The 24,069-nt window shown below is 73.8% G+C and overlaps 2 protein-coding genes across 6 annotated transcripts; both read right to left on the bottom strand.

Moving 5' to 3' along the window:
* Window positions 1-729: 729 nt before the first annotated feature.
* KCNN1 (potassium calcium-activated channel subfamily N member 1) lies at window positions 730-16,461 on the bottom strand. 4 transcript variants are annotated; one of them, XM_070059522.1, is made up of 10 exons: window positions 16,221-16,461; window positions 14,228-14,344; window positions 8,662-9,000; window positions 7,971-8,066; window positions 6,812-7,218; window positions 5,622-5,763; window positions 5,333-5,443; window positions 5,109-5,236; window positions 1,947-2,016; window positions 730-1,190 (listed from the first exon to the last, which is right to left on the bottom strand). In XM_070059522.1, exons 3-10 carry the CDS (start codon window positions 8,950-8,952, stop codon window positions 966-968), a joined length of 1,470 nt encoding a protein of 489 aa, XP_069915623.1. In that variant the 5' UTR covers window positions 8,953-9,000; window positions 14,228-14,344; window positions 16,221-16,461; the 3' UTR covers window positions 730-965. The 4 variants fall into 4 exon arrangements, 3 of the variants coding, with proteins under 3 accessions (XP_069915623.1, XP_069915624.1, XP_069915625.1); XM_070059523.1 differs by lacking the exon at window positions 16,221-16,461 and adding an exon at window positions 15,290-15,398; XM_070059524.1 differs by lacking the exons at window positions 14,228-14,344; window positions 16,221-16,461 and adding an exon at window positions 11,369-11,585.
* A 3,088-nt stretch (window positions 16,462-19,549) lies between these two features.
* On the bottom strand, window positions 19,550-23,037 carry CCDC124 (coiled-coil domain containing 124). Of its 2 annotated transcripts, none has more exons than XM_070059520.1 (5): window positions 22,959-23,037; window positions 21,860-22,029; window positions 20,409-20,580; window positions 20,194-20,308; window positions 19,550-19,999 (listed from the first exon to the last, which is right to left on the bottom strand). In XM_070059520.1, the coding sequence occupies exons 2-5, from the start codon at window positions 22,016-22,018 to the stop codon at window positions 19,795-19,797; spliced, it is 651 nt and encodes a 216-aa protein (XP_069915621.1). In that variant the 5' UTR covers window positions 22,019-22,029; window positions 22,959-23,037; the 3' UTR covers window positions 19,550-19,794. The 2 variants fall into 2 exon arrangements, with proteins under 2 accessions (XP_069915621.1, XP_069915622.1); XM_070059521.1 differs by lacking the exon at window positions 22,959-23,037 and adding an exon at window positions 22,434-22,952.
* Window positions 23,038-24,069: the final 1,032 nt, after the last annotated feature.

Genomic DNA, 24,069 nt, shown 5'->3' with positions numbered 1-24,069 from the left:
TCACGGCGCCCCTGAGCTGTTCCGGCCCCAGCACAGCCCCCGTTGGCTCTGCGGTTTCCGCCGCGATGGGGGGGGTCCCAGGCTGCGGGGCGGGGGGCCATGGGCGGTCGGGGTGACCGGGGCCACGCCCCCGGGTTCCCCTTGCTCTGAGACGGGGGTCGCCGCACTTTCTGAGTCAGGGGGAGGCCGGCGTGGCGGGGTGGGGGACCCCGGTCGGTCCCAGGGTCGCGTGGTCGTGCAGACGGCGTGGACGCCCACGCTGCGCGCCTCCAGCCAGAGCGCCCCGCCCATCGCACGTAGGCGGGGCAACACCTCCTCCCGGGCGCCCTCCAGCGTTTCCCTACGCGCCTCCGCCATCGGACTGGGCCGGGCCTCCTCCCCAGGGGGCTGGGGGGGCAGCTGCCGGGCGCCTGGGGCGGGCCCTGTCCCCTGCCGAGCCCACCTCCAGCCCAGGGGCGGGATCAGGGCTCCTGTGGCCCCGCCCCTTCCAGGTCCTCCAACCTTCAGCCCCGCCCCCACCCTATCTCCCAAGCCACGCCCCCGGCTAATCCACAGCGCCCAGGCCCAGGCGGGACTCCGCCCGCACCCACACCTGCCCCGCCCGGCCCCAGCACCCCGAGCCCAGGCCGGGCGCTCCCCGCTCCCCGCGACCCCAGCTTCCCCGGGGTGGGGGATCCTGCGCCCCCACCCCCTCCCGAGTTCTGATGACATCAGGCGCCGAGCCTGACGGCCAGGACAGTGAACTGGGGGTCCCAGCTTTATTCAAACTCGCGAGGACCCCACTCCCCCCGCTGTCCCGCGCCCACCAGGGGCTCGGTGGGGGTAGAGTCCGGGCGGCGCGACCAGGCCCCGAGCCCCTTAGCTTAGGCTTCTTGAACCCCAAGAGGCGCCGCTGCACGGGCTAGGGGCGGCGTGGAGGAGGCGGCCACACAATGGCCAAGATTCCGGTGTCCGCGGCGGGGGCGTCACCCGCAGTCCGAAGCGGCCACGGGCGGCCACGCGCACGGGGGGCTGCGGGCGCCGGGGCGCGGCCGGGGCGGCGGGCGCATGGCTTGGGCGATGAGGCCGGGCAGCGTCCGCAGGGAGGCGCCCAGCGCGTCCAGCCGGCGCTCCAGGGCCAGCAGCCGGGCGTCCAGCTCCTCGTGTTGGGCGTGCAGCTGGGACAGCAGGTCGAACATGACGCCCTGGGTCTGCGGGACAGAGAGGCCGGGGGCAGCGGGGACAACGGCGGGCAGGCGGCCCCCGCTGGCCGCTGCTGAGCCCCGAGGCAGGCGGATGGGGCTGGAGTGGCCCCCGGTGGTGGTGGTGGGGGGCGGGCGTTCTCGGCGACGGCGGAGGGGTCAGGGGTCAGAGCGCCCTGGAGAGCTGACCCGACCACAGACCCGCATCCCGCAGCTGGGCCGGGGGCGCGTCCCGCACCTGCGCGGCATCCCGCAGCCCGGCTACCTGGGTGCACGGCGCCACTCCGGCCACCAGGTGGCGCCCGAACACCGCCCCAGGCGCGGACCGCAGGGACCGGCGGCTCTCGGGGGAGCGGAGTGCGGGGCGGGGAGGCGCTCCCGCCCACAGCTTGCGCGCCTCCTCCTGGGCCGTCCGTCACGCACTGTCAGGCCCAGCCCACCCTGGCGGGGCCCCAGGACTTGGGCCGTCTCCCACTGCTTTCCCAGGTGCACGCGCAGGGAGCTGGCGCCGGGACTGGAACCCGGGGTGCTGCCCCCAAGCCTGACCTAAGACTGCGCGCGCAGGCGGCTGCAGCTTCCGGGAGACGGCTCACTGCGGAGGCCACGCTGGGAATTCCGTCCCGTTAGCCCGCCAAGGGTGCTCCCGACTTGCACAGGAGTTACTATAAACGGAGCAGCCTTGGCATTGAAAAGCTGGGGCAGCGACCGGCCACGAGGGGGCGCAGGGGGCCGCCTGTCCGCCGCCCGCAGCCCCGGCCCACTCACCTTGGCCAGGTCGGCCAGCGTCGTGGCCTGCGCGTTTAGTTTCCCCTGCTCGATCTTCACGCTGCGCAGCCTGGGGAGACCGGGGGGGTGGGTGGCAGAGTCGGGGGGGGGGCGGCGCCGTCGGGGGGCGGGGCTTTCATGCACCCCCCGGGACATGCACGGGAGCGTGGAGGGTCTGCAGGTCGGCCAAGCCCCTCCCAGCACGCAGGGGGCCTCTGCAGCCTGGGGTTGGACGCTCCCCCGCTCCCCGGGACCCCCCAGCCTCCCCGGGGTCGGTCACTTACTTCTGAGCCCTGGCACCCGGCGGAGCAGGGGGAAAAAAAATCACAAAGCAAATTGAACCGGGGCAGGCGCACACAGCCCCCAGGGCCGGGCGGGGAGGGGGGGACGCCTGGCCGAGCCCTCAGGGACGCCCCGGGCCTCGGTCCGCGGCCCCGGCCTCAGCACTCTTGGTGCGTGGACAGCGGCCCACCTGTCCATCACTGCTGCCCACCAGGGCCCCCGGGGGCCCAGCGTGGACCCATTCAGCCGCCCGCCTGTCCGCCCCTGCTGCCCACGCGGCACCAGGGAGACCAGCGTGGACCCAATCAGCCACTGGCCCGTGCCTGCGGAAGCAGGTGCACAGAGCCAGGCGCGGGCCCGTGGAGAGCTCGGGGTTGAGAGGCATGGCGGCCGGCTCCCTGCTATGGCCTGGGAAAGCGGTGGAGGATGGGCCAGGTCCTTGGGCCCCTGCACCCGTGTGGGAGACCCGGATGGAGCTCCTGGCTCCGGATCGGCACAGCTCTGGCCGTCGGGGCCACTTGGGGAGTGACCCAGCGGATGGAAGACCTCTCTCTCTCTCTCTCTCTATCAAACAGTCTTTTTATAGAAAGCGAGGGTGGAATTGGACACAGACCGGGGGAGGCCTGGAGCTGCCGGGGCCAGAAGCAAGACCAAGAGAGGGAGCGAGACAGAGAGGAGGGCGCACGCCCGCTGCAGGTTTGCTCCCCAGATGCGGGGGCGGCCGGGCTGGGCCAGGCTGAAGCCACAACAGCTGCATCCGGGTCTCCCGGGCCTTGTGCCGCCGCCACTGCCCCTGGTGACCAGCAACTGTCTCACCGGAAGCGGCGCAGATGGGACTCAAACCCAGGCCCAGGCAGTGTCTTAGCGGCTTCGGGGGCCCCGGAGCTCTCAGCGCCCCGCCCCCACCCGCCGCCCCCAAGGCCTGAGCCCCGCCCGCCGCGACCCCGCTGTCCCTGGCCCGGCTGGGCGGGGGTCACCACAGTCACTTCCAGGGGCCAAGAGGGAGAGCGAGCGCTGCCTCCCAATCAGGGGGACACAGGAGTCACGGTCCCGACCCCCACTTCTGCTCCCCACAAAGAATCTTCTAGAAGTTTCCGCCAGCAGGGCCGGGTCTGGCTCCCACGCCTGGCCACAGGGGCGTGGTCACAGTGACGTCACGTCCCAAGCAGGCCAATCAGTGATCGCAGCAGGCTCTGCCTGCCCCCGCCCCCTGCCAGCGCCCTGGGCCCCGCCCCCCACGCGGACCCGGGTCAGAGTCCAGGTTCCTGGGCCCGGAACCAGCGCCCGGGACATCTCTGCCCCCACTTCTGTCCGTTGGTTCATCCCCCCAGATGGCTGCGATGGTCGGGGCTGTGCCGATCCAGAGCCAGGAGCTCCATCCGGGTCTCCCATGCGGGTGCAGGGGCCCAAGAACCTGGCCCATCCTCCACTGCTTTCCCAGGCCATAGCAGAGAGCTGGATGGGAAGTGGAGCAGCCGGGACTCGAACCGGCGGTCACAAGGCCATATGCAGGCGGCAGCCCCAAGGGAGGTGGAGCCCAGGGGTAGACGGGCCTAGACAGAGGCGGGGCCCAGGGAATGCAGGGCCTAAAGGGAGGTGTGACCCAGGGGAGGCGGGGCCCAGGGGAGGCGGGGCCTAGACAGAGGCGGGGCTAAGTGAGGCGGGGCATAGAGGGTGATGGAACCCAGAGGGGGCGGGGCCCAGATGGAGGCAGGGTGGGGAGGGAGAGTTGGGGCCAGAGGGGGCGGAGTGCAGATGGAGGGAGCATGGACAGAGGCGGGGCCAAGATAGAGGCGGGGCCTGGAGGGGGCAGCCATCTCTCTGCGTGCAATGCACCCCCCCACTTCGTTCGCCGGGGCCGGGGCCGGGGCCGGTACAAAGCCAAGGCCGCTTGGCCACAGCGCCAGGTAATTTTGCCCCAAAATCGACCCATCTCCAGCCCGGCTTCCGTGGGCCCCATGGGAGGACCCGCGTGCTGAGACGGAGGAGCCGGACGGCCGCCTCGCGGGTCAGGACGACAGCTGGAGCCTGCGCCCCCCGCAGACCCCGGGCCTTCCTGCCCCCCCGCAGACTCCGGGCCTCCCGCCCCGCGCAGACCCCGGGTCTTCCCGCCGATACAGCCGAGGAGGCCGCAGTGAGGGCCCCTGGGAGACCCGGGTGGAGCCCGGCTCCCGGCTTTGGATCACGCAGCGCCAGCCGTCGCGGCCACCTGGGGGTGAACCAGCGGACGGAAGACCCCCCAACTCTTTCAGATACATCAATAACTAAATCTCAAACGAGCCATCCCGACCTTGCCGGTTCTGGAGCCAGCGCGCCCAGCCTGGCCGGCCTTGCCCCGGGGGCTGCCTCCCGGGACCCTGGGGAGCCCCCGCCTGGGTCCCCAGGGCGCAGCTGAGCCTTGGACCCGGTTCAGGTCACGCTGGGGCCGGCCAGCAGCAGAGCCCAGACCCGGACGCCAGCCCGAGCCCCTCTGGGTGATCTTCCGGGTGGCCAACGGGAAGAGGGGAAGCGGCTCCGCTCCGAGGCCGGCGTCCCAGCTCCCAGCGGCATCTGCCCACCCTGGGTCCTGCGCCCACCCCGCCCACCCTGGGTCCCTGCACCCGCCCAAGCCCCGCCCACCCTGGGTCCTGCGCCTACCCCGCCCACCCCGGGTCCCTGCACCTGCCCAGGCCCCGCCCACCCTGGGGTCCCTGCACCTGCCCAAGCCCCGCCCACCCTGGGTCCTGCGCCCGCCCCGCCCACCCTGGGTCCCTGCACCTGCCCTGCCCCGCCCACCCTGGGTCTTGCACCTGCCCTGCCCCGCCTACCCGGTCCTGCGCCTACCCCGCCCACCCCGCCCGCCCCGCCCCGTAGGGAGGCGGCCGGGAGCCGCGGACTTACTGATGGATGGCTTGGAGGAACTTACGCTGGTGTCTGCGCACGCGGGCGGGGTCCGGCCTCCGCGCCAGCCGGCTGTGCTTGTAGATGAGCCAGGTCTCCCTGAGCACGTTGGCGGCGGCGTTCTTCACCTGCGCGCGAGGGTTCCGGAAGGTTCCGGAAGGTCCCGGACAGGCGGCTCCGCCGGCCCTCCCGCCACGCCCTGCCCCGCCCCGCCCCAGCCCTACCCGCTTCGTGAGTTGAGTGTCCATCATGAAGTTGTGCACGTGCTTCTCGGCCTTGGTCAGCTCCAGCTTCCGGGCCACCACGGCCACCACGAGCGCCGTGCAGCCGGCCCCCTGCGCGCAGGGCAACGCCCGCCTCAGCGCCGCCGCCTCCGGGCAGCCTGCCCTGATTCCACCCGCCACAGCCCTGGAGCCGCCTCCCGGCCAGCGCCGTACACAGGCATGGCCTGAGGGGGCAGGGGCTGGGGCGGAGTGGGCCGCACGCAGCGTTCGGCCGAGCCGGGGGCCATACCATGATGCCCGTGAGCAGGCACACGCCCTTCCCGCAGTATGTGTGCGGCACCAGGTCCCCGTAGCCAATGGACAGGAAGGTGATGGAGATGAGCCACATGGCCCCCAGGAAGCTGCTGGTCACCTCCTGCTTGTCGTGGTACCTGCGGGACAGAGGAGGGAGGGGAGGGGAGGGGAGGGGTCAGCCCCCCCCCCCCGCGCCTACATCACACACTCTCCGGCAGGGCCCCAGGGTGGGCGGGGCTAGGGCAGGTGCACCCACCCCCTGTTCCCCTCCCACAGCCAGACAGAAGCAGTGGGGGGGGTTGTGGTTGCGAGGCTAAAGGGAGGGGACCAGGCATGGGGGAGGGGAGACCCAAGGGTCGCCCCAGGACTTGAAAGCCGAGCACCGGTCCCCAACCCAAGCCCGGGCTTTGCCTGCTGGAGGGGCGCCCTGGGCGAAGCCGACGGGTCCGGCACAGGTACCCAGCCAGGTCCGTGCTGTGGCCTGGGGGCGGCAGGGGCAGCCCCGTGCCTGGGCCCTGCACGCGCGGGGGAGACCCGGATGGAGCTCCTGGTGCAGGGCTCCAGCCGGCCCAGGCCCAGGCGCGAGGCGGTGTAGGCCAGGCCATTGCTTCCGGAGCCCTGTCTGCGCCGCCCCAGCGCACCAGAAGGGGGCACCATCAGAAGCGCAGCATGGGACTCGAACCCGTGCCCTCAGGGGAGGCAGGTGCGTCACGCCGGGAGCTTCCTAAGCGTCCAGGGCGCAAGGCCAAGGTCTCGGGACGCGATTGTGAGCCAAGGTGGGGCTAAGGCCCTGGCTGGGGGCTGGGGGCTCGAGGGGCAGCCCTGGGCTCCGCCCCCTACCCTGGAGACCCCATGCGGTCGTTCGGGACCCCCGCTGGGGTCAGTTTGGGTCGGGACCACCAGGGCAGCACAGGGCCGAAGACCGGGTGGGCAGAGGAAGCCCCCGTAGATCAGGTGTTGGGGTGGCTGTCGCCCAGGGCATGGACCCACCCGAGTCCGTCCACCCTGGGCTCCAGGGCCAGGCCCCTCTCCCACCCCGGACCCGCGGCCCAGGAGCCCCCAGTGAGGCAACGGCGCCAGCAGTGGGCAGCAGGGCAGTCCTGGGGGGGTCTGTCATCCTGGGGGCGGGGCCCTGTCCCAGGGGCGGGGCCGAGGTCCTGGGGGCGTGGCCGACCCTGTGCGCACCTCTCGCACACGCGCACCGTCCAGGCGGCGATGACCCAGGACGAGACGCTGCACACGAGCAGCACGGTGCCCGGGCACAGGGTCATGAGCGTCTTGAGCACGAAGCGCGCGTTGAACGTGACCTTGCCGAGCGCGCCCAGGCTGCGGCCCGAGGCGTCCGTGAAGGCCCTGCTGTGCAGCAGCAGCACGCGGCCCAGCAGGTAGAGGCGCAGGAACATGGGCACAGACAGCAGCGCGTCCACGTCCGCCTCGGCGCGCGACAGGGCCAGGCGCGCCGCCCAGCGCAGCCGGGAGTGGCCGGGCGGCGGGTGCACGGCGCACACGGCCAGCTCCAGCGAGATGAGCAGCACGCGCCGCCGCGTCAGGGCGAGCCGCCAGTCGTCTGCGCCGGTGTCCACGAGGAACAGCTGCGGGGAGGCGGGGCCGGTCCCGGACACGCCCCCTGGGCCCGGGCCCCGCCCCAGCCAAACCTCACCCCCGGCCCTGCCAGACCTGCCCCCACCCAGGCCAGGCCTTGCCCCCGGCCCCTGGAACCAGGAATGGAGAAGGGGCGGGCTCTGAGCCTTAGCCCCGCCCCCAGCCGGGCCCAACCCCAGCCCCGCCCCCGCGCCAGGTCTGGGAACGCAGGTAGGGGCAAGGGGCAGGCGCTAGGGAAAGGGCTGGGCAGCCCCCCGCCGGCCCAAGCGTGACCTTGACCTTGGGGCCCGGCCTCCAGTGCTCTTGCCTGGAATCTACCCCAAGCGGTGGACACGCTGGGCCACCAGGGGGCGCCGCGCGGAGCTCCAGCCCAGGCAGGGGTCCTCAAGGTCAGGTCAGAGGTCAGGAGTCAGCAGCTGGGTCTGCCAAGCTCGCCAGGCCCTGAGCTGGGCACTCACGGCCCCACTCTGGCCTTGGTGCCCTCTCCCCCCCCACCGCGCCCCTGGCAAACAGAACTCTGCGGCCGCCACCTTCCAAAAGTTGGGGTGCAGCCCAGCAGGAACAAGAGCCCCCGCTGACCCTCCCCGCTCGCCCCAGACCCCGCCACGCTCAGTCTTTGCTGCCCCAGGGCCTTTGCACAGGACCCTGGCGCCACCCTCCAGGCTCCATCAGCAGACACCGCTGTGCAGACGATCCCCAGGGGCCCGGCGCGCCTGGGGGGCAGAGGCAGGCGGGCGCTCACCTGGATCTCACGCGCGTGGTACAGGATCACCAGGCCCAGCAGGATGACGGTGGACAGGCTGATGAGGCATTTGAGTGCAAAGGAATACAGCGACTCCTGCGCCGAGAGAGGGGCTTGGGAGGGGGCGGTGTGGCCCAGGAGCAGGGCTGACCCGGACCCCAGGGCGTGCGGTCCGCTAAGCGGCTCTGCTCCTGGACCCCCACGGAGCCCTGGCTGCCCGCGGGCGGGGTTGCGGGAGCGACGCCCCGGCCTGGGCTGCCGGCGAGGTGGGTCAGCGCCACGACGCACCCAGGCACAGCACTCCACAATTTACAGGGCTTGGTCTGTCCCTGGAAGTCCAGGGGGTTCAAGGCCTGGCCTCCCTGGGGCTCAGCACTTCCGTGTGCAGTGCCCGGTCCCGCCCTCCCCATCTCTCTGTCCTCACACCACTGGGTGGCAAGAGGGGACCACAGCCGGTTCAGGAACCCCAGGCCTTCTCTGGGGCTCCCCCGCAGTTCTGGGGTAAGGGCCGCCCGGCGTGCTCGGGGCCACACCCCTGGGAGCCCTGGCCAAGCCCCTGCAGGCCCCGCCCCATCAGGTCGCGCCCCCGCCAACCCCAGCCTATGAGGGCTTACCGGGGCGCCGGCCACGCCCCCGCCAGCAGCACCACCCCTGGCCCCTGCAGGCCCCGCCCCCCGCCGGCCCCGCCCACCTTGGAGTACACGCCCCAGGACAGCTCGGTCTCGGTGACCATGGCCACAATGCCAAACATGCCGAAGATGAGCGCGTAGTCGCTCAGCCGCTTCCGCTTCTCGAAGAGCGCCCGGCGGTGGCCCAGGCGGTGGCCCGCGGCCGGCGGCCGCCCCGCGCGCGCGCCGTCGTCCTCGTCCTCGCCCTCGCCCTCGGCCTCGCCCTCCTGCCGCTGCCCCCGGCCGGCCTCGGGGTCCGGGGCGTCGCTGCCCAGCGGCCGCCCCGCGCTGCCATTGCGGCTGTGGCCGTTCATGGCGACCTGGGCGCCGGCATGGCTCGGCGGCGGCGCGGCGGTGCTGACCTGCGGGGACACGCGGGGGGCGGGGCTGTGGCCCGTGCAGGACGCGGGCGGATGAGCCCCGGCCCAAGATCAAGACCGCCACGACCCCTGGCTGCAGCCAGGAGGGCCCAGGGCCCGCGCCCACCGCCCGGCTCCCCCTTCCACGCCCCAGAGGGCCCAGGGGCCGGCGCTCACCTCCCCGCTCCCCCCTGCACCCCCAGACCCTGCTCCAGGGTCTTTGCACGGGCTGTGCCCACCTCCGGAGCACGCTCCCAGCAGGCGGCGGACCCCGGTGACGGAAAGCACCTGCAGGTGGGCCGGGGAGTTGGGGGCTCAGCCCCCTGCAACTGACCCCACCCAAGCCCCTGGGCCTAGGCTCTGTCCCCAAGGGCCTGAGCACGCCTGTGCCGGCTTGGGGTGGAGCCTGAGCCCTGGAGACCCCTGGCCTGGCCTGGGCGGACCCGTGAATGACAGCCCGGGAGGGGAGGGCGCACAGAGCCCTGCCACGTAGGACCCCACAACCCCCACCATCCGGCGGCTCAGCTTCTGGGCCAGCACCCTGCGCATGCGCACCCCAGCAGGCCACCATGCTGCCCCCCCTCCCCCGCCGCGCACGTGGAGGACCCGGATGGAGCCCGCGGCCCTGGCTGCCACAGCCGCTTGGGAACCGATGGGTTCACAGTTTGGTCTGTCTGTCTCCCTAACTCCGCCTCAAACACATGCGTCTAACACAATGCAAAATCTCATCTCAGACAAGGGAGACCCCGCCCCCCCAGGGTCCCCAAGCAGGGATCCCGGCGCCTGGCCAGGGAGTGCGTGAAAGTCCCACGGGTGGGCCGGGCACGCGAGGCGGGGGCGGCCAGGGGGCGGCCCTGCCCCTGGGGAGAGGCCAGGCCGGCAGGCACGGGGGGTGCACACAGGCGGCCGCCCCGAGCCCCACTGCAGGCGCCAGACCCCGACAGGATGAATCCCAGAGTCGGGGGACGGGGTGGCCTTGGCCACCACACTTCACGGGGCCGCTTGGTGCCCTGCGTGTGTCTGCAGCCACTGAGGGGGCACAAGGGTCATTCCTTCTGCGGCTGGGGGACCTCCTGCGAGCATGCGCACCCCGGGACCCGAGCGCGGCGGAGACCCGGATGCAGCTCCCAGCTCCCGGCCCAGCCGGCCACAGGCTTCTGGGGGAGCGAACCAGCGGGCGGACGACCTCTCTCTCTTTCTGTAAGTCTTTCAAATAACTCAAGAGGGGGCGGCGGTCCCCCAGAGGCCCCCTCCTCTTTCCAGACACCCTTTCCCTTCCCCCACGGCCAGCTGGGCCTGACAGCGGGATCCCTGTGGTGCTCTGGGGGTTCCGGGGAGCCCCGGCGGAGCTGTGCTATCCGTCAAAGGCTGTTTTCCTGAGCCCCTCGAAGACCTGGGGCTCACCCAGTCCCTGCATACCCACAGCCAGGAGCTCTCTAACCCAGGACTTGCACCTGAGTGACAGGCAGGCGCCCTACCACCTGCGCCATCAGCCCCGCCTCCCAGGCTGGCACCTGCGGGATGCTGGAGACAGGAGCCGGCGCTGGGACTTGAACCCGGGCCACGCGGTGTGGTGTGCACCTGCCCCACGGGCACTCCTAGCGGCCGCCTCCGCCGAGCTGCCCTAGGGCACCCTGGCCAGGCCTCTCCGCCCCAGCACCGCCCCCAGGGGGCCCTTGTGCAGACCATGGTGGGGGGCGAAGCGACAAAGGAGCTGCAGGTGCCCCTACCGGGTCCCGGAAGTCCCCGCCTCTTTCTGGGCTGCACCTTTACCGGGTCCTCGCGGCTGAGAGCCAGGCGCAGTCGTCAGAGGCGGATCCAGCTGGGACAGTGGCCCCGACCCCCGACCCCCGGACAGGGCAGGAGCGTCCAGGCCCCGAGGGCCTCCAGGGCAGGGGCCAGCACCATCCCCGAGGCCTCCTGACACAGCTAGGTGCCCAGGCTCCGTGGCCCATCCCCGTCCCCGCCCCGGGCACGCGTGGCTCAGCGCCGCCGCCCCTCAACCCAGGACACGGCGGCAGTGCCCTGGGCTGATCCGGGGCACAGCAGGTGGGGGACCCGCCCGAGCGCTGGCCCGGGAGTCAGGGGAGTGGAAGCCCCACCTCTCATCCCCAAGCCCCCCCACCTCCAGCCGCATCTGTGGAGTTTGGGGCTCACAGCCTCCACCCCGCCAGAGATCGCGCCCCAAGTCTTTACTCACTCGGGCGCTGCGCGCACGCTCGCTCCCGGCTCCGCGTCCCCGAACCCCACCGACTCTCCCCGTCCTGGCCCCGGACCCACTCCGCGGCCGCCTCCAGGAAGCGCCCCCTCCCCCGCGTCGGGCGCCCCAGAGAGGCAGACCCTGGCCCCTCCGACTCCCCGCGCCCCGTACCTGCTGCTGACCGCGGCGGGCGCACGCGGCTGGCGGCGAGAGGGTCCTGCGCGGCCGCGGACCCGCAGGAGCCGGCCGGGGCCGCGGCCGGGGCGGGCGGCAGCGGGACGGCGCGGGGCCCCGGGGCGGCGGGGCCGGGGGCGGCGGCAGCGGGTGCATTCCCCGCCGCCCAGAGCACGGGCCCGGCCGGGGGGCGAGCGCCCGCCCCAGCTGGGAGAGGAGGGGGCGGCGCGACGCGAGCGGCGCCGCCGATTGGCCGGGCCCTGGTGGCCCCGCCCCCGGCGACCCCGCAAGCCCCGCCCCTATTTAAAGATCCCGGGTTCCCGGGCGCCCCGTGCTCCCCCGCCCGCTCGCCGCGGATCCTCCAAGTCGGCCTCTCACCCCCGCGAGGAGGAGGGGCCCTTGGCCTAACACCCTCGGCCCTGGTAGCCACCCCCTCCCAAAAATGGGGTCCTCAGCCTCCAGCCGCCTGTAAACCTTTGGGGGCGCAGGGGACGTCTTAGCCAAGTGACCCGGTGACCCAGAAGCCGTCACGTGCTGTCTGCCCCGTGTGGGGGCGCGGGACGTCGGCCTGGGGGCGGGGCCTGGAGCCGCGTGTGGGGGCACTGGGGGGTTCTGCTGGGGACAGGCCTGCTCCCATGGGACTCCTGACACCTGCGCCCCGGCTGGCGGCCAGCAGGAGCCCTGGGGGCCGGGGGTCCCCGAGACAGGGCCCCCTCCGCCCGCACCCAGGAGGGCCTGGGACAGCTCACTCGTTCCCGGACAATGGTGGGGGGAGCTGGGGGACCTGGAGGCAGACCCCCCCTCCCGTCCCCCTCTGTGTGCGTCCCTGTCCCCTGCTTGGGGACCCCTGGTCGGCAGCCCAGGCCGGGGCGTCGCCCCCGGAACCCCGCCCGCGGGCAGCCAGGGCTCCGTGGGGGTCCAGGAGCAGAGCCGCTTAGCGGACGGCAGGCCCTGGGGTCCGGTTAGCCCTGCTCCTGGGCCACACCGCCCCCTCCCAAGCCCCTCTCTCGGCGCAGCTGGCCTGGTGTTTCCGGGCGGTCAGCTGGAATGAATGAATGAATGAATGAGCGAGGCCCTGCTGCCGGGGCAGGGGCTGAAGAGGCCGCGCAGGGCAGCCGACGGGACCCCAACTTCCTGCCCCTGGGGAACGCGACCCTCGTTCACCTGTGCCCGCCAGGCAGGGCCACCCCGAGGGCGGCCTGGGAACGGACGCCTAGACACAGGGGGCCTGCTCGGGGCAGGAGGCGACCCCTGGGACCGCAGGGGCACGGCGGGGGCGGGCCAACGCAAGCCCCACCCCCTGCACAGCGCAGCTGCCCATCCAGGCCCCGCCCCCTCACCCTCTCCCCGCCCAGGCCTGGGGCACCTGCGGTTCCTGGCTGGACCCCCGGGGATCCGTGTTGGGGTAGCGGGGCCTCCCAGGCCCCAGGGCCCCGAGGGCTGCGCTCACCCCTGCCTGGCTCACCGCCCACCTGGCCCCTTCAGTGAGCTCCGCGCTGGACACGCAGAGGCTGCCGGGAAGGTGGGGGGGAGGGCTGTGTGCACACGCAAGGCCCTGGGGTAGGATTCAGGAGGCCGTGTTGGCGGGAGCCGCGGGAGGCCAGGGGGTCGGGGTCCGCCAGCAGGGAGCAAGCCCCCATACCCCGGGCTCCTGGGAAGGGCAGGGGCCTGGGAGTCGTTCTCGCAGCATTTATGGAGCGCCTCATGTATACGAAGTGGGGACAAAGCCCCCCAAGGTTGTAGGCCAGAGGCAGCAGCTGTGAACTGTGGGGGCGGCGGGGCGGGGCCTCGGCGGCCGCCCAGAAAACACACAGAGCTCCCAGGCCCCTCGGTCCGTGCCCACTAGAGGGACCCCTGATGCGACCCCCTCCCCCTGCGGCGGCTGTGCCGACTTCCGGTCGCCCCAGGACCCGAGGTCCGACTCCATTTGCAGCCTTTGCCACGCGGGTAAAGGAGCAAGGGGCCGGGCGGGCCCTGGGCGCAGACCCCCTGCCCCCGCTGCTCAGGACCCCAGTGCCCCGCGCATGCGCACCCTGGGCTGTAGTGGCCAGGGCCCCCGCTGCCCACGCGGGAGACCCGGATGGAGCAGGCAGGCACCAGGGTGGGGGGTAGGCACAGTGAGGCCGGGAGGACCCCGAAGACGCGCGACCCGGCCCCCCTGCACCCAGGCAGCGGGGACCGTGACCCGGGCCCAGCGATGGCGCCAGGCATACAGCAGGTGCTCAATACGTGCCTGTGCGCAGCCGCTCCCAGCCTCCCTGGGCCTGGCTCCTGGCGCGGCCCTGCCCACTCCCTCCGCACCCACCCTGGCCCGTCCAGGCACCATCGCAGCCTCCACTCCAGCCTCTCCCTCTTTCACCGCAGCCCTCCCCGGTGGCCACGGAGGGCCTCTCCCTGCCCACGCCCGCCCCCACCCCCTGCCGCCTGGGCCGTGCGGTCCTGGCTTCTCCCCCCATCGCTCCCCCAGTCTCGCTCAGCCTGCTCCAGCCACAGCTCCTCGCACCGAGCTTGCTCCTGCCCCATGGCCTTTGCACACGCTCTCCCTACGGCCGGCTATGCTGTGCCCCCAGCGCTCACTGCTGACCACGGACATCAGGGTTCACAGGGGAAAGATGCCAGTGAATTTCTCTCAGTGCAGCCTCCTCCCCCCCAGGAGCCCGGACTTGGAGGGTGGGGGGGGGGCTCAGGGCCCTGCCCCACTCGGCCTGTGTGCCGTGGGTGGGGGCTCCCACGGCCTCCGAGTGGTGTCGCGGGCAGAGACGCCTGGGCCCGCAGCACCTTCGCCGACTTCCCGACTGCTGCCACTGCCCCGGCACCCGGAGCTGATGGGGGCCCGGGAGCCCGGGAACGACTCACCCCGAGGTGCAGGGGTCTCCTGGCCCAGCCGCTGCCGTGGGGCGCGCCCGCTTCAGGGCCCGTGGGTCACCGCCGGGCTGCCAGGGGCCGCAGCTGCGGGGCCCTCGTCCTGGCGACCTGGGCGGAAAGGGACAGGGTGGGCGGGAGGCGGGACGCAGGCCCGGGGCCCCCGGAGCAGCCCCCAGACCCGCCGCCCCTCCCGCGCCCCAGGACCCCTCCCCTCCCCGGGGGCCCCTCCACCGCCCTCTCCGCGGCGGCGGGGCAGGGGGCTGGCTTGGGTTCCCCCAGGAAGACAAAACCCGCAAGTCCTGCCTGGAGGAGGCGGCCCGAGATCGGGGCGGAAGAGGTAGCGCCAGGTGCCTGGAACCGGGCGGGGCAAGGGCTGCTACTCGGAGAAGCCCCTGCGGGCCTCGTGGGGGGGGGGGCTCGCGGTGGCGGGAGGGGAGGAGGGAGGCGCCTGCGGGAGGGCGAGGGTCTGGCCAGGGCTGACGGCGCAACTTGGGCCGAGTAGGGCTTTCCCACCCTCCCAGTTCCAGGCGGACCCCCCACCCCGGCCAGAGCCCTGCTCCCCCCACCTCGGGGTTAAGCGCAGGGAGCAGAGACCCCCCCAGAGCAGCCCGTGCAGCAGGGGCCTCGGGCTTTGGGGTGCCCGCCTGGCTGGGTGACCTTGGGCGTGTGGTCACCGTCTCTGGGCCTCCAAGGCCAGCGCGGGGCTGGGGCTCCAGCAAGCGGGAGGAGGCGGGTGCGGGGCTCCCGTGCTGGGGCGGGGGCAGCGGAGGAAGGCGCCGGCCTGGGGGGGTCGGGCCGGGTCCTCCCCTGGGGGCGGGGTCCACGCGGCCTCAGACCCAGGAGCCCCGCCCTCCTTTGCGGGGTACAGGGCGGGGGGTGGGGTCTGGAGCAGAGACCCCAGGGCTCTGCGTTGGAGATAAAACACACGCTCACGCGCACTCACGCACACACACGCGCGCACACACAAAGCCCCGGGGGACGCTCCCGCTGCCCCCAGCTCCCCTTCGGACGGCCCCGGCCAGCCGAGCGGAAGGGCCCCCCGCCCACACTCACCGGCCTCCGTAGCCGCGGGAGGCCCCCCGCGCCTGGCCCGCGCGCACCGAGCCCAGTGCACCGCCGGGCAAGGGCGTGCGAGGCGGGAGGGTGTGCGCGCGCCGCCGCAGAGCTGACCCCCGCCCCGCCGCCCCGGGCCCCGCCCCGCCGCCCGGGGAGGGGGCGCCGACCCGGCGCAGGGGGTGCTCGCGCCATCGAGGGAGCGGGGGATGGAGGGGGCGGCCCTGGCGCGAGCCCCCTTCCCCGCACGCAGCGCCCGGAGCCGCCAGGGGCAGGGAACCCCCGGCCGGGTCTCTCCCGAGCCAACTCCCCCCAGCCTGGCGATCGCTCGAAGACCGCGGGCGGTCACTTCACAGCAGGGCAAACTGAGGCCCAGGCAAGGGGGCACCCCTGGCCGGGGCCCAGCGCCCCAGGGACACAGCTCACCACTGCCCTGCTCGGTCCGGATGCCCCCGCCCCCCTCCCGTGTCCCCAGGGAAGAACCCGCCCCGAGCCGAACAATGACGCCTCCCTCACCTCACCTCACGCTGGCCTTGGGGGCTGGGAGGTCTGGGGGGGGGGTCCCCGCAGGCTCGGGTGGCCGCCTTGGCCGCCAACTCCCGGCGAGGCCGGCGCGAAGACCCCAGGAAACTTTGCTTCCGCCGTGGGGCGGCGGGGACCCCCCCACCCCGCGGGGCGGACCGCCGAGCGGCGAAGGTCACGGCCAGATGGGAACCGAGCGGGCTCCCGGGTGCGGGCCCTGGGGGGTGCGCAGGGGAACCATCCCAGTCCCGCGCATGGCGGTGACCTTGGCCGCGCGCAAGCCCCCCGGCCGAGCCTCAGTTTCTCTCTGGCGAATGGACCGCGCCCCTTCCTCCTCCGGGGGTCTCAGCCCCGCCACGGGCTCCTGCTCCGGCCGCCCCTCCCCCAGGAGCGCGGCGCCCCCACCCACCTTCTGCGGCAGTCCGGGGCCGGGGGATTCCCTCCTGGAAGCGGGGCCGCCCGCAGCCGTCATCGTGGGTTTTCTGCCTACCCCCTCCTCCCTCCAGAGATTCTAAAAATAGCGCTCCCCCTCCCCAGTCCCCCAGCCCCGGGCCTCGCGCGCCGCTCGGCAAAGGCGCTCCCCGGCGGGGGCCGGGATTCCGCGGCGCGGGCGGGGCTGGGGGAGGCGGCGGGCGGGGTGCAGGGGCGGGGGGAGGCCAGGAGCGAGCGCACCCCCCGCCCATTGTGTATGTGTGTGTGTGAGAGAGAGAGAGAGAGAGAGAGAGAGAGACGCTCAGAGCGGGCGGCCAGTCGACCGTGACCGTGTGTGAAAACCGGGGGCGAACAAAGGGGCCGGGGGCTGGGTTGTGGGCCAGAGCTGAGGCTCCCGCGTCTGCTTCGTGGAGGCCCGTAGCGGCCGGACCCGGGGCTCCCCCTGCCCCTTGGCTGGTCCTGCAGAGCCCCTGACCCCGCGTCCCCCAGTGCCGCAGCGCCTCCTGGCCTGAGCCGCCTCTGCACCCACGGATGGCCCTCCTCACCCCAGGGACAGCGCCGGGCCCGTCTCGCAGCCCCGCCCACCCCGCACCTGCCCCTGCCCTTCGGCCCCCGACCCGGACCCCACGCGGACTCCCTGGGCTCACCCAGCCCCGACCCCTGCCCCTCCCGTCCTCTGAGCCCCCAACAGGCCGCAGGGTGTCCCTGGGAACACCCATCCCCGACCCTCTACACCGTGCAGGCCCCTTGGCACACCCAGCCCCTCCCAGCCCCGACCTGGACCCCGCGCGTGGGCTCTCTGTGCTCACCCAGCCCGGACTCGGCGCTGCCCTCCTGGACACACACAGCCCCTCCCAGCCTCTGAGCCCCCAGCGGCCTCCCTGGCACACCCAGCCACGACCCCCGACCTGGAACGGCCTCCCTGGCACACCCAGCCACGACCCCCGACCTGGCACGGCCTCCCTGGTACACCCAGCCTCTTCCAGCCTCTGAGCCGCCGCCTCTGCTGTTCCCACCCTGGCTCCCCCACCCCAGGGCCTGGCGTCCCCAGGAGCAGTGTCCAAGGTCACCTCCTGCGGCCTTGCCCGGCTCAGCTCCAGCACCTCCTGCCCCCCCTCGAATGAGGGGCCAGGGGACCCGGCACCCCCACCGCCCACTCCCAGGGGCTCCTCGCCCCACAGGCCCCGGGAGGAGCTGCAGGGCTGACCCGGGTCAGCCACAGGCAGCCGCCAGGAGAGCGCCCGGGTCATCTCGGGGCGGGGTCCCCTGCTGGCGGCAGGTGCACGGGGTGTCCAGCCGCGGACGGCGGCGGCGAGGCCTCGGGTGGGTGCCCTTGGGGGCTCATTTCCCCGTGGTTTTCATGAGCTTTGCGTTAACGTTTTATCATCTCCCGCTTGTTCCAACCATGAGGATAAAGAGGGACAAGAGACAAAGGGGCCCCCACCTCCGCCCGCACCCCAGGGACCCGCGTGGCGAGAGCCGGCTCCGTGATGTGCTGAGCACCTACTATGCGCAGGGCGCTCAGGACCCCGGACAGCCCTGCGGGGTGCGGCTTCCGTAGGGCCCGGAGGTGCGCGCGGGGTGCGGCTCCCGCAGGTCCCCAGAGGCGCCTTTGGGGTTTCAGGGAGAAGGGCGGGGACGCCCCGGGTGAGAGGGCGCTCGGGGGGCCGGGGACGAGGTGACAGCACGGGCCGGGGGGCGGGGTGGGGGGACAGCATGGGCCCCAGGGCGGGCCAGGCACCAGCGGGAAGCGGACTTCATGCCTTGGACGCCCCCGCCCCCCGCTGGTGATGTCTTACTAAAACGTCCTCCCCAAACTGGGAGGCTGCGCCGGCGACCCCCACTCCATAGGCCGAGCCGCCGGCTGCAGGAGACGCGGAGGCTCCGAGGCGCCCCCGCCCCCCGCACGCGGGAAGCTCCCCCCCCCCCCCCCCGGCACGCGCGCCGCCGCCCGGCTTCCCCGCCGCCCCCGCACTGCGGCCCGCGCGCCCGGTTGCCAAGGAGACGGCGGGGGCGGGGGCGGGAACCTCGGGGAGACCCCGCGCCGGTTTAAGCCGGTTTCCCCGCCCCGCCCCCAGTGCCGCTGCAGCGCCGAGGATTCCCCGGCCCCCCGGGGCGCGCTCGGCGCATGCGCCCTGCTTGTGGCTTCCCTGCCTCGGCGGCCGCGACGGGAAAGCCCCGGGGCCAGGCCCCGCCCCTGTGCGACAACGCAGCCGCAGTGCGCGCCCGGCGGCCCCGCCCGGTCGTCCTGGTAACGCGCGCGGGGAGCGCTGGGAGCGCGCGGAACTCCCTTCCCGCGGCGGAGCCGGGGATTCCCTGCCGCCAGCGCGCATGCGCGTGCGGGGATTCCCGCTGGGCGGGAGCACGCGGGAGTTTCCCGCAGACCCGGCGCCGCCGCTTTTGTCTGGTGGCCCAGATCAGCGCTGCGCGGAGACGCTGCTCCCGGCCGGGGCTCCCGCGTGCGGGGGTCCAGGCAGCCCCTCCCCGCGGGGGTGGTCGCCGTGGTCCTTGCAGCCCCTTCTCCGGGGCTGGTCGACGAGGTCTGAGCCAGACCCCGTCCGCGACCGCCCGCCAGGCTCCCGGGACACCGCAGCGCCAGGCCTCGCTCTCAGTCCCATTTTACGGAGCAGGAAGCGGAGGCCCCCGAGGCCGGTCCCCTCAAGTCTGAGCAGGCAGAGGCGGGACTCGAACCCCGACCTGCACCTGCTCCAGCTCTGGGTCCCGGCACCGCGGGCCGGGCACGCAGCGCGAGCGCCCCCTGCAGAGCTCTTGGCGTGGACCCGCAGCGCCAACCTCTGGGGGCGGGGTCGGCGGCGTCCGGGACCCTCTAGGGACCCTCTACCTGGCTTAGGCTCAGGCAGGGTCCACACCAATCCGGCTCCGCCACGTGCTGGGGTTTTTACGCCCCTTGTCCGGCGCCCCCGCCCCACGAACGGGGAGGGGTCCCAGCCAGGCCTCTGCAGGGGCGCCTGCTATCTCCGCCTGCTCTCGCCAAGTAGAGACGCCTGGGACTGGGGACCTGCACCGCCTGGGAGAGGCGGGGGCTGCCCCAGGCCAGGGCTGTGGGTGCGGGTGGGGCCCAGCAGGGGTCCTGGCGGGTCCGTCAGCTCCACGCCTCGTGCCTCGGTTTCCCAGTCACGGTCCCTCGGGTCCCCGCAGGGCCGCGCCCTCCCCACCCCCACGCTCCAGCCCTCCCCCAGGCCGGCGTGAAACTCCTCCTGGGGGTACAGGGGACAGCTGCGTGGTCTCCCTGGATGAACAGACGCTGGTAGGGCCCCGCCCACGCAGGGACAGGTCACGCGGGCCTCTGGGCCTGGCTCACTGCTTTATTGGGGTCTACGCGCGCAGGCGTTGGGGGCGGGAGGGTCCCAGGGTGAGGGCTGTGATGGCGCCACGCCCCCTCGCAGGTGTCCGGCCCCTCCCTGCGCCCGGGGCCCACGCAGGGACAGGTCACCCAGGCCACCTGGCCTGGCCGAGGGCTTTATCGGGTCTGCGCACGCAGGCGCCGGGGGCAGGCGGGTCCGGGGGCCCCGGGGGAGGGACTGTGCCCCTCACTTGGGGGCGTTGTAGGCCGCCGCGCGCCGGTTCAGCGGGTTCTCGGGCGCGCGCAGCCACTCCTTCTTGAGCAGCTGCCGGAGCTGCGACAGCCGCAGGTTCGGCCGCTCCTGCTTCAGCCGCGGCAGCTGCGCCTCCTCGAAGGCCGTGTAGGCGGCGCGCATGCGGCGCTCGGGGTGCCGGTCCGCCTCGTCCAGCACGCTGCGGGGCAAGGCGGGAGGCTAGGGCTCAGCCCCGCCCCTGGCCCCGCCCCACCACGCCCCTGACTCAGGCCCCTCCACCAACCACAGCCCTGGCCCCGGCCCCGCCCCACCAGCCCTGGCCTATCACCACCGGCGGCCTAGGCCCCGCCCCACCCACTTCACAGCCCGGCAACGCAGGCCCCGCCCCCCCACCTGAGCGCCGCGATGGCGTCCTCCACGGTGCGCGCGTCCACGCTGCCCTCCTCGGGCACGCGCCGGTTCGCGTTCTCCTCCAGCGGCAGCTCCAGGTGGCTCCGCGCTTTCTCGGCTGTCGGGGGCGGGGCACAGGCAGGGGCGTCGGGGCGGGGCTCCGGGGAAGCCCCGCCCCTGTCCTCCTTGCGGCCCGCCCCCGGCCCCGCCCCGCCCACCTGGCTCCGCGGCCTCGCGGCGCAGCGCGTCCTCGATCTGCGCGCGCGTGGGCTTGGCGGGCGCGGCGCGCGGGGCCCGGCCGCCCGGGAGCCGGGAGTCCTCCTCCTCCAGCAGCCGCTGCGCCTCCTTGCGCCGCTGCTGCTGCTCCAGGCGCCGCCGCTCCCGGTCCTCCTGCGGGGCGGGGTCAGCGCCGGTCAGCGTCGGCCCCGACAGGGTTAGCCCCCAGCGTGCCTGCCCCGGGCCGCCATCCCCCTGCACGGGCTCCTCCCGTGCCCAGAAGCCCCCTAGCCCAGCCTCGGGGTGGTTCCTGGCCTGGACCCGCCATGCCTGGCGCCTGCAGGGCGCGCGGCGGTGGGGATGGAGGAAGGGCGGGGGCGGGGGCGGGGGCGGGACCCGGCCCGGGAGCCCCCTTCCTCCGGTGCGGGCCCCTGGAGCGGGGTGGGGTCGCCGGGGTCGCCCCGCGTGGGGGGTGCGGCGGTGGCGAGCTCGCGGGGACAGGAGCAGGAGAGCCCAGAGCCGCGCCCAGGCCCAGCCGGGTAACCCGCCAGTCTAGACTGACAGACACCGCGTCACCGCCGCCGCGCCCGCACATGCCAGGACTGAGCCACGCGCTCCATCCAGGTCTCCCGCGCAGGGGCGGCGGCCCCTGAGCTCGGCTCTCCCCGGCCACAGCAGGGGCGGGGCCCAGGCACTGCGGGGGGGGGGGGGGCCACGCCGGCTGCAGCCTCCCAGACCGCGGTGCTGAGCGGGGACACAGCGAGCCCGGGGAAGGTTGGGATCGGGGTCGGCCGTGTCCCGGCCCCGCCAGCGCGCGGCACCCAGGTGCAGCGTGGGAAGGCACGGATTCCCCAGGGAGAGCATCCCATAGGGGCGCGGGTTCGAATCCCGGCGGCTCCACTTCCCATCCTGCTCTCTGCTGTGGCCTGGGAAGGCAGTGGAGAACGGCCCACGTGCATGGGAGAGCTGGATGGAGCTCCTGGCCCAGCTCCGGCCGCTGTGGCCATTTGGGGAGGGAACCAGTGGATGGAAGACCTCTCTCCCTCTCTCAGATAAAGTGAAAATAAAATCTGAAAAAACCATGAAACCAGGCGGGGCGCGCCCTGCAGAGGAAGAACCGACTCCGCTTAGGCGCCGGCGCGGGACCTCGGAGCAGGTGCACCCGGCCAGGAGCGCCGCCAAGACGCGCCTCGGGCGCCACCTGCTGGGCGGAGGCGGGAACAGGGGCGCCCGGGCGGGGTCGGGGGCTGGGCCTGGCTCTGGGGCCCACCCACACCGCAGGGAGCCCCCCACGGAGTGATGGTCGGGGTGTCCCCGGTGTCCACCCCTCCGGGGGCTCTGCACCGCCCCGGCCCCCGGCGCCCCCCAGCCCTTGGCCCGGGCCTCCCCCGCCCCCCGCCCCCGGCCCCCCGGCCCGCGCCCTCCCCGGCCCCCGCCGGCGCCCCCCGCCCACCTTGCGCTGCTCCTTCCGCATCACGTGCTTGTCCTCGTCCTTCCAGTAGGCATCTTCCAGCTCCTGCTGCCTCTTGGCGTCCGCCGCCGCCTTGGCCTCCGCCCTGCGCGCCCGGGCCGCCGCCGACTTGGTGTTCTCGCCCTGGAACTTCTTGGGCATCCCTGGGCCGCCTGCGGGGCGCGGCCGTGAGGGCGGGGGCCCCCGGCTCCGTGCCCCCCTGCAAGTCCCAACCTCAGCTCCTGCCTCCCCTGAGAGGCGAGCTCTGGGCGGGAACCGGGTCGTGCAAAGGCCCTGGGGCACCAGCAGCGACGAGCAGCGTCCCTGGGCCGAGTCCAGCCCCGCCCCCGCTGGACTGCGGGTGGGCAGCAAACACGGGAGAGGTGGGCGCGGCCGGACGCAGGGCCCCGGGATGGCGGTGCCGAACGCCCGCCTCAGCCTCACCCAGCCAGCTCCGGCGTCACCGCCTCCGGGAACCCTTCCCGGACTCGCCCCCGGGGTCTCCCGGATCCCAGGCTCCTCCGGGGGCCGCCTGACCCCTCAACCCGGCCGGGGCCCCACCAGGAACCTCCCTGACCTCGGGAAAGCGAACCCGGGTTCCAGAAGCCGCGCGGCCACGGCGGGATGGGGACGCCCGACGCGCACTCAACAAACACGCGCCGGGCACCAGGGCGCAGGCGGCGGGGAGGAGCCTCGGCGACCCCGGGACCCCCGTGTCCACTCGGGCGCCGGGCAATCCGGTCGGGGACGAGCGGGGTCGGGGGGCTTCCCGGAGGAGGCGTCACGCGAAGGACGGGGGGCGCCCAGCGCGCAGGCGCGACCGTGGGAGGCCGAGGCCGGGGCCGGGGGTCGAGGCCGGGGTCGGGGGTCAGGGCCGGGGGCCGCGGTGGCTCGGACGCGGCCGGGGCCGGACTCGGGGTCCCGGGGCGGCTCGGACCCGGCGCCCCGCCCCTCGGACGCCGCCTCCTGCGAGAGGCCCGCCGGGCCTTTCCCCCGCGGCTCGCCCGGCCCCGAGCCCGCTGCCCTGGCCGGGGGCTCCGCGCGCAGCCGAGGGGCCCGGCGCCCCCACCCCCGGCGCCGCCCGCCCCGCGGCCGCCCCTACCTCCTTCCCCCGGCGCCGGCCCGGTCGCGTCTCCGTGACGTCAGCGCTGGGCCTGCGCAGTGAGGTCCCGGCGGCGCACACTCATGGCGTCACTAAGGGCGCCATCTTGGTAAAGGGAAAGCCTGAGGCAGGCGGGCAGGCGGGCAGGCGGGCAGGCGGGCGGGCGGTGGCCGCGGACAGAACCGGAAGCCAGCAGCCATTTCTTTTTTTTCTTTAAAAAGCACGTATTTCAGACGCATTCATTCTCGGCGCCCCCGCCATAGAGTGGAGGAGCAGGCGGGCGAACGTACGTCGCCACCCGAACCCTTGGCCTTTACCAAGATGGCCTCTGCCCGGATCAAAGATGGCTGCCACGACTTCAAGCGCGGTAGGTTCCGCGGCATCCGCCAGCAGTTGCCCCACCGCCAGGGGGCGCACGTGGCCCGCGCGTCTCCCCGCGACCCCGCGGGGCAGGAATCCAGGTCCCAAGAGCCTTAGTCTGTTCTCCGTGGGGAGGCCCCCGGGGGCGTTGTCTGTCTCAGGGGCGGCTTCTGATGTCCAGGGAAAACTGCAGAAAGTGGACACTGGGCCTGAAGCCCTCTCTCTCGGAATCCACGGGGGTCACTGCCCTGAACGCCCTGGAGCCGGCAGCGCCCCCTGCTGTCAGCTCCATGTTGACCGATCAACAAGTGAGGCCCTCGGATCCCCACTCCGACGTGTCGGAGGCTGCTTATGTCCCAGAGCGGGAGACGCGGCACCGACATCGGCATCACCATGGAGTGCGTGTGGTGAGGCCGGCTGCAGCTCCCCCGCTGCTGCGCATTTGAGCTCCGCTCGCTGACGGCTGAGGCTGGAGCTTGTGAGAGTCTGGGCCCGCAATTCCCAGGATCCAGGTCCGTGCTGTTGTCCCCACGGGCACCCGCAGAGGGGGTGGGGCACCCAGAGGAGGCTCAGACCCGAGGCAGGACCCGGCCGACGGGGGGCATGGGTGCCAGAGACAATGTGGCCTGCATCTCCTGGGGATGGAGAGCCCTGGGGGCCGGGGGCCGGGGCTAGGGCCTGGGGGCCAGGGGCCAGGGCCGTACAGGGCCAAGAGTCACAGAACTCGGGGAGGGGTAGGTCTTCCATCCGC

This window comes from Oryctolagus cuniculus, chromosome 16, assembly GCF_964237555.1.
Source record: "Oryctolagus cuniculus chromosome 16, mOryCun1.1, whole genome shotgun sequence".
Classification (NCBI taxonomy): Eukaryota; Metazoa; Chordata; class Mammalia; order Lagomorpha; family Leporidae; genus Oryctolagus; species Oryctolagus cuniculus.
This window is presented reverse-complemented; position numbering and strand designations above follow the sequence as displayed.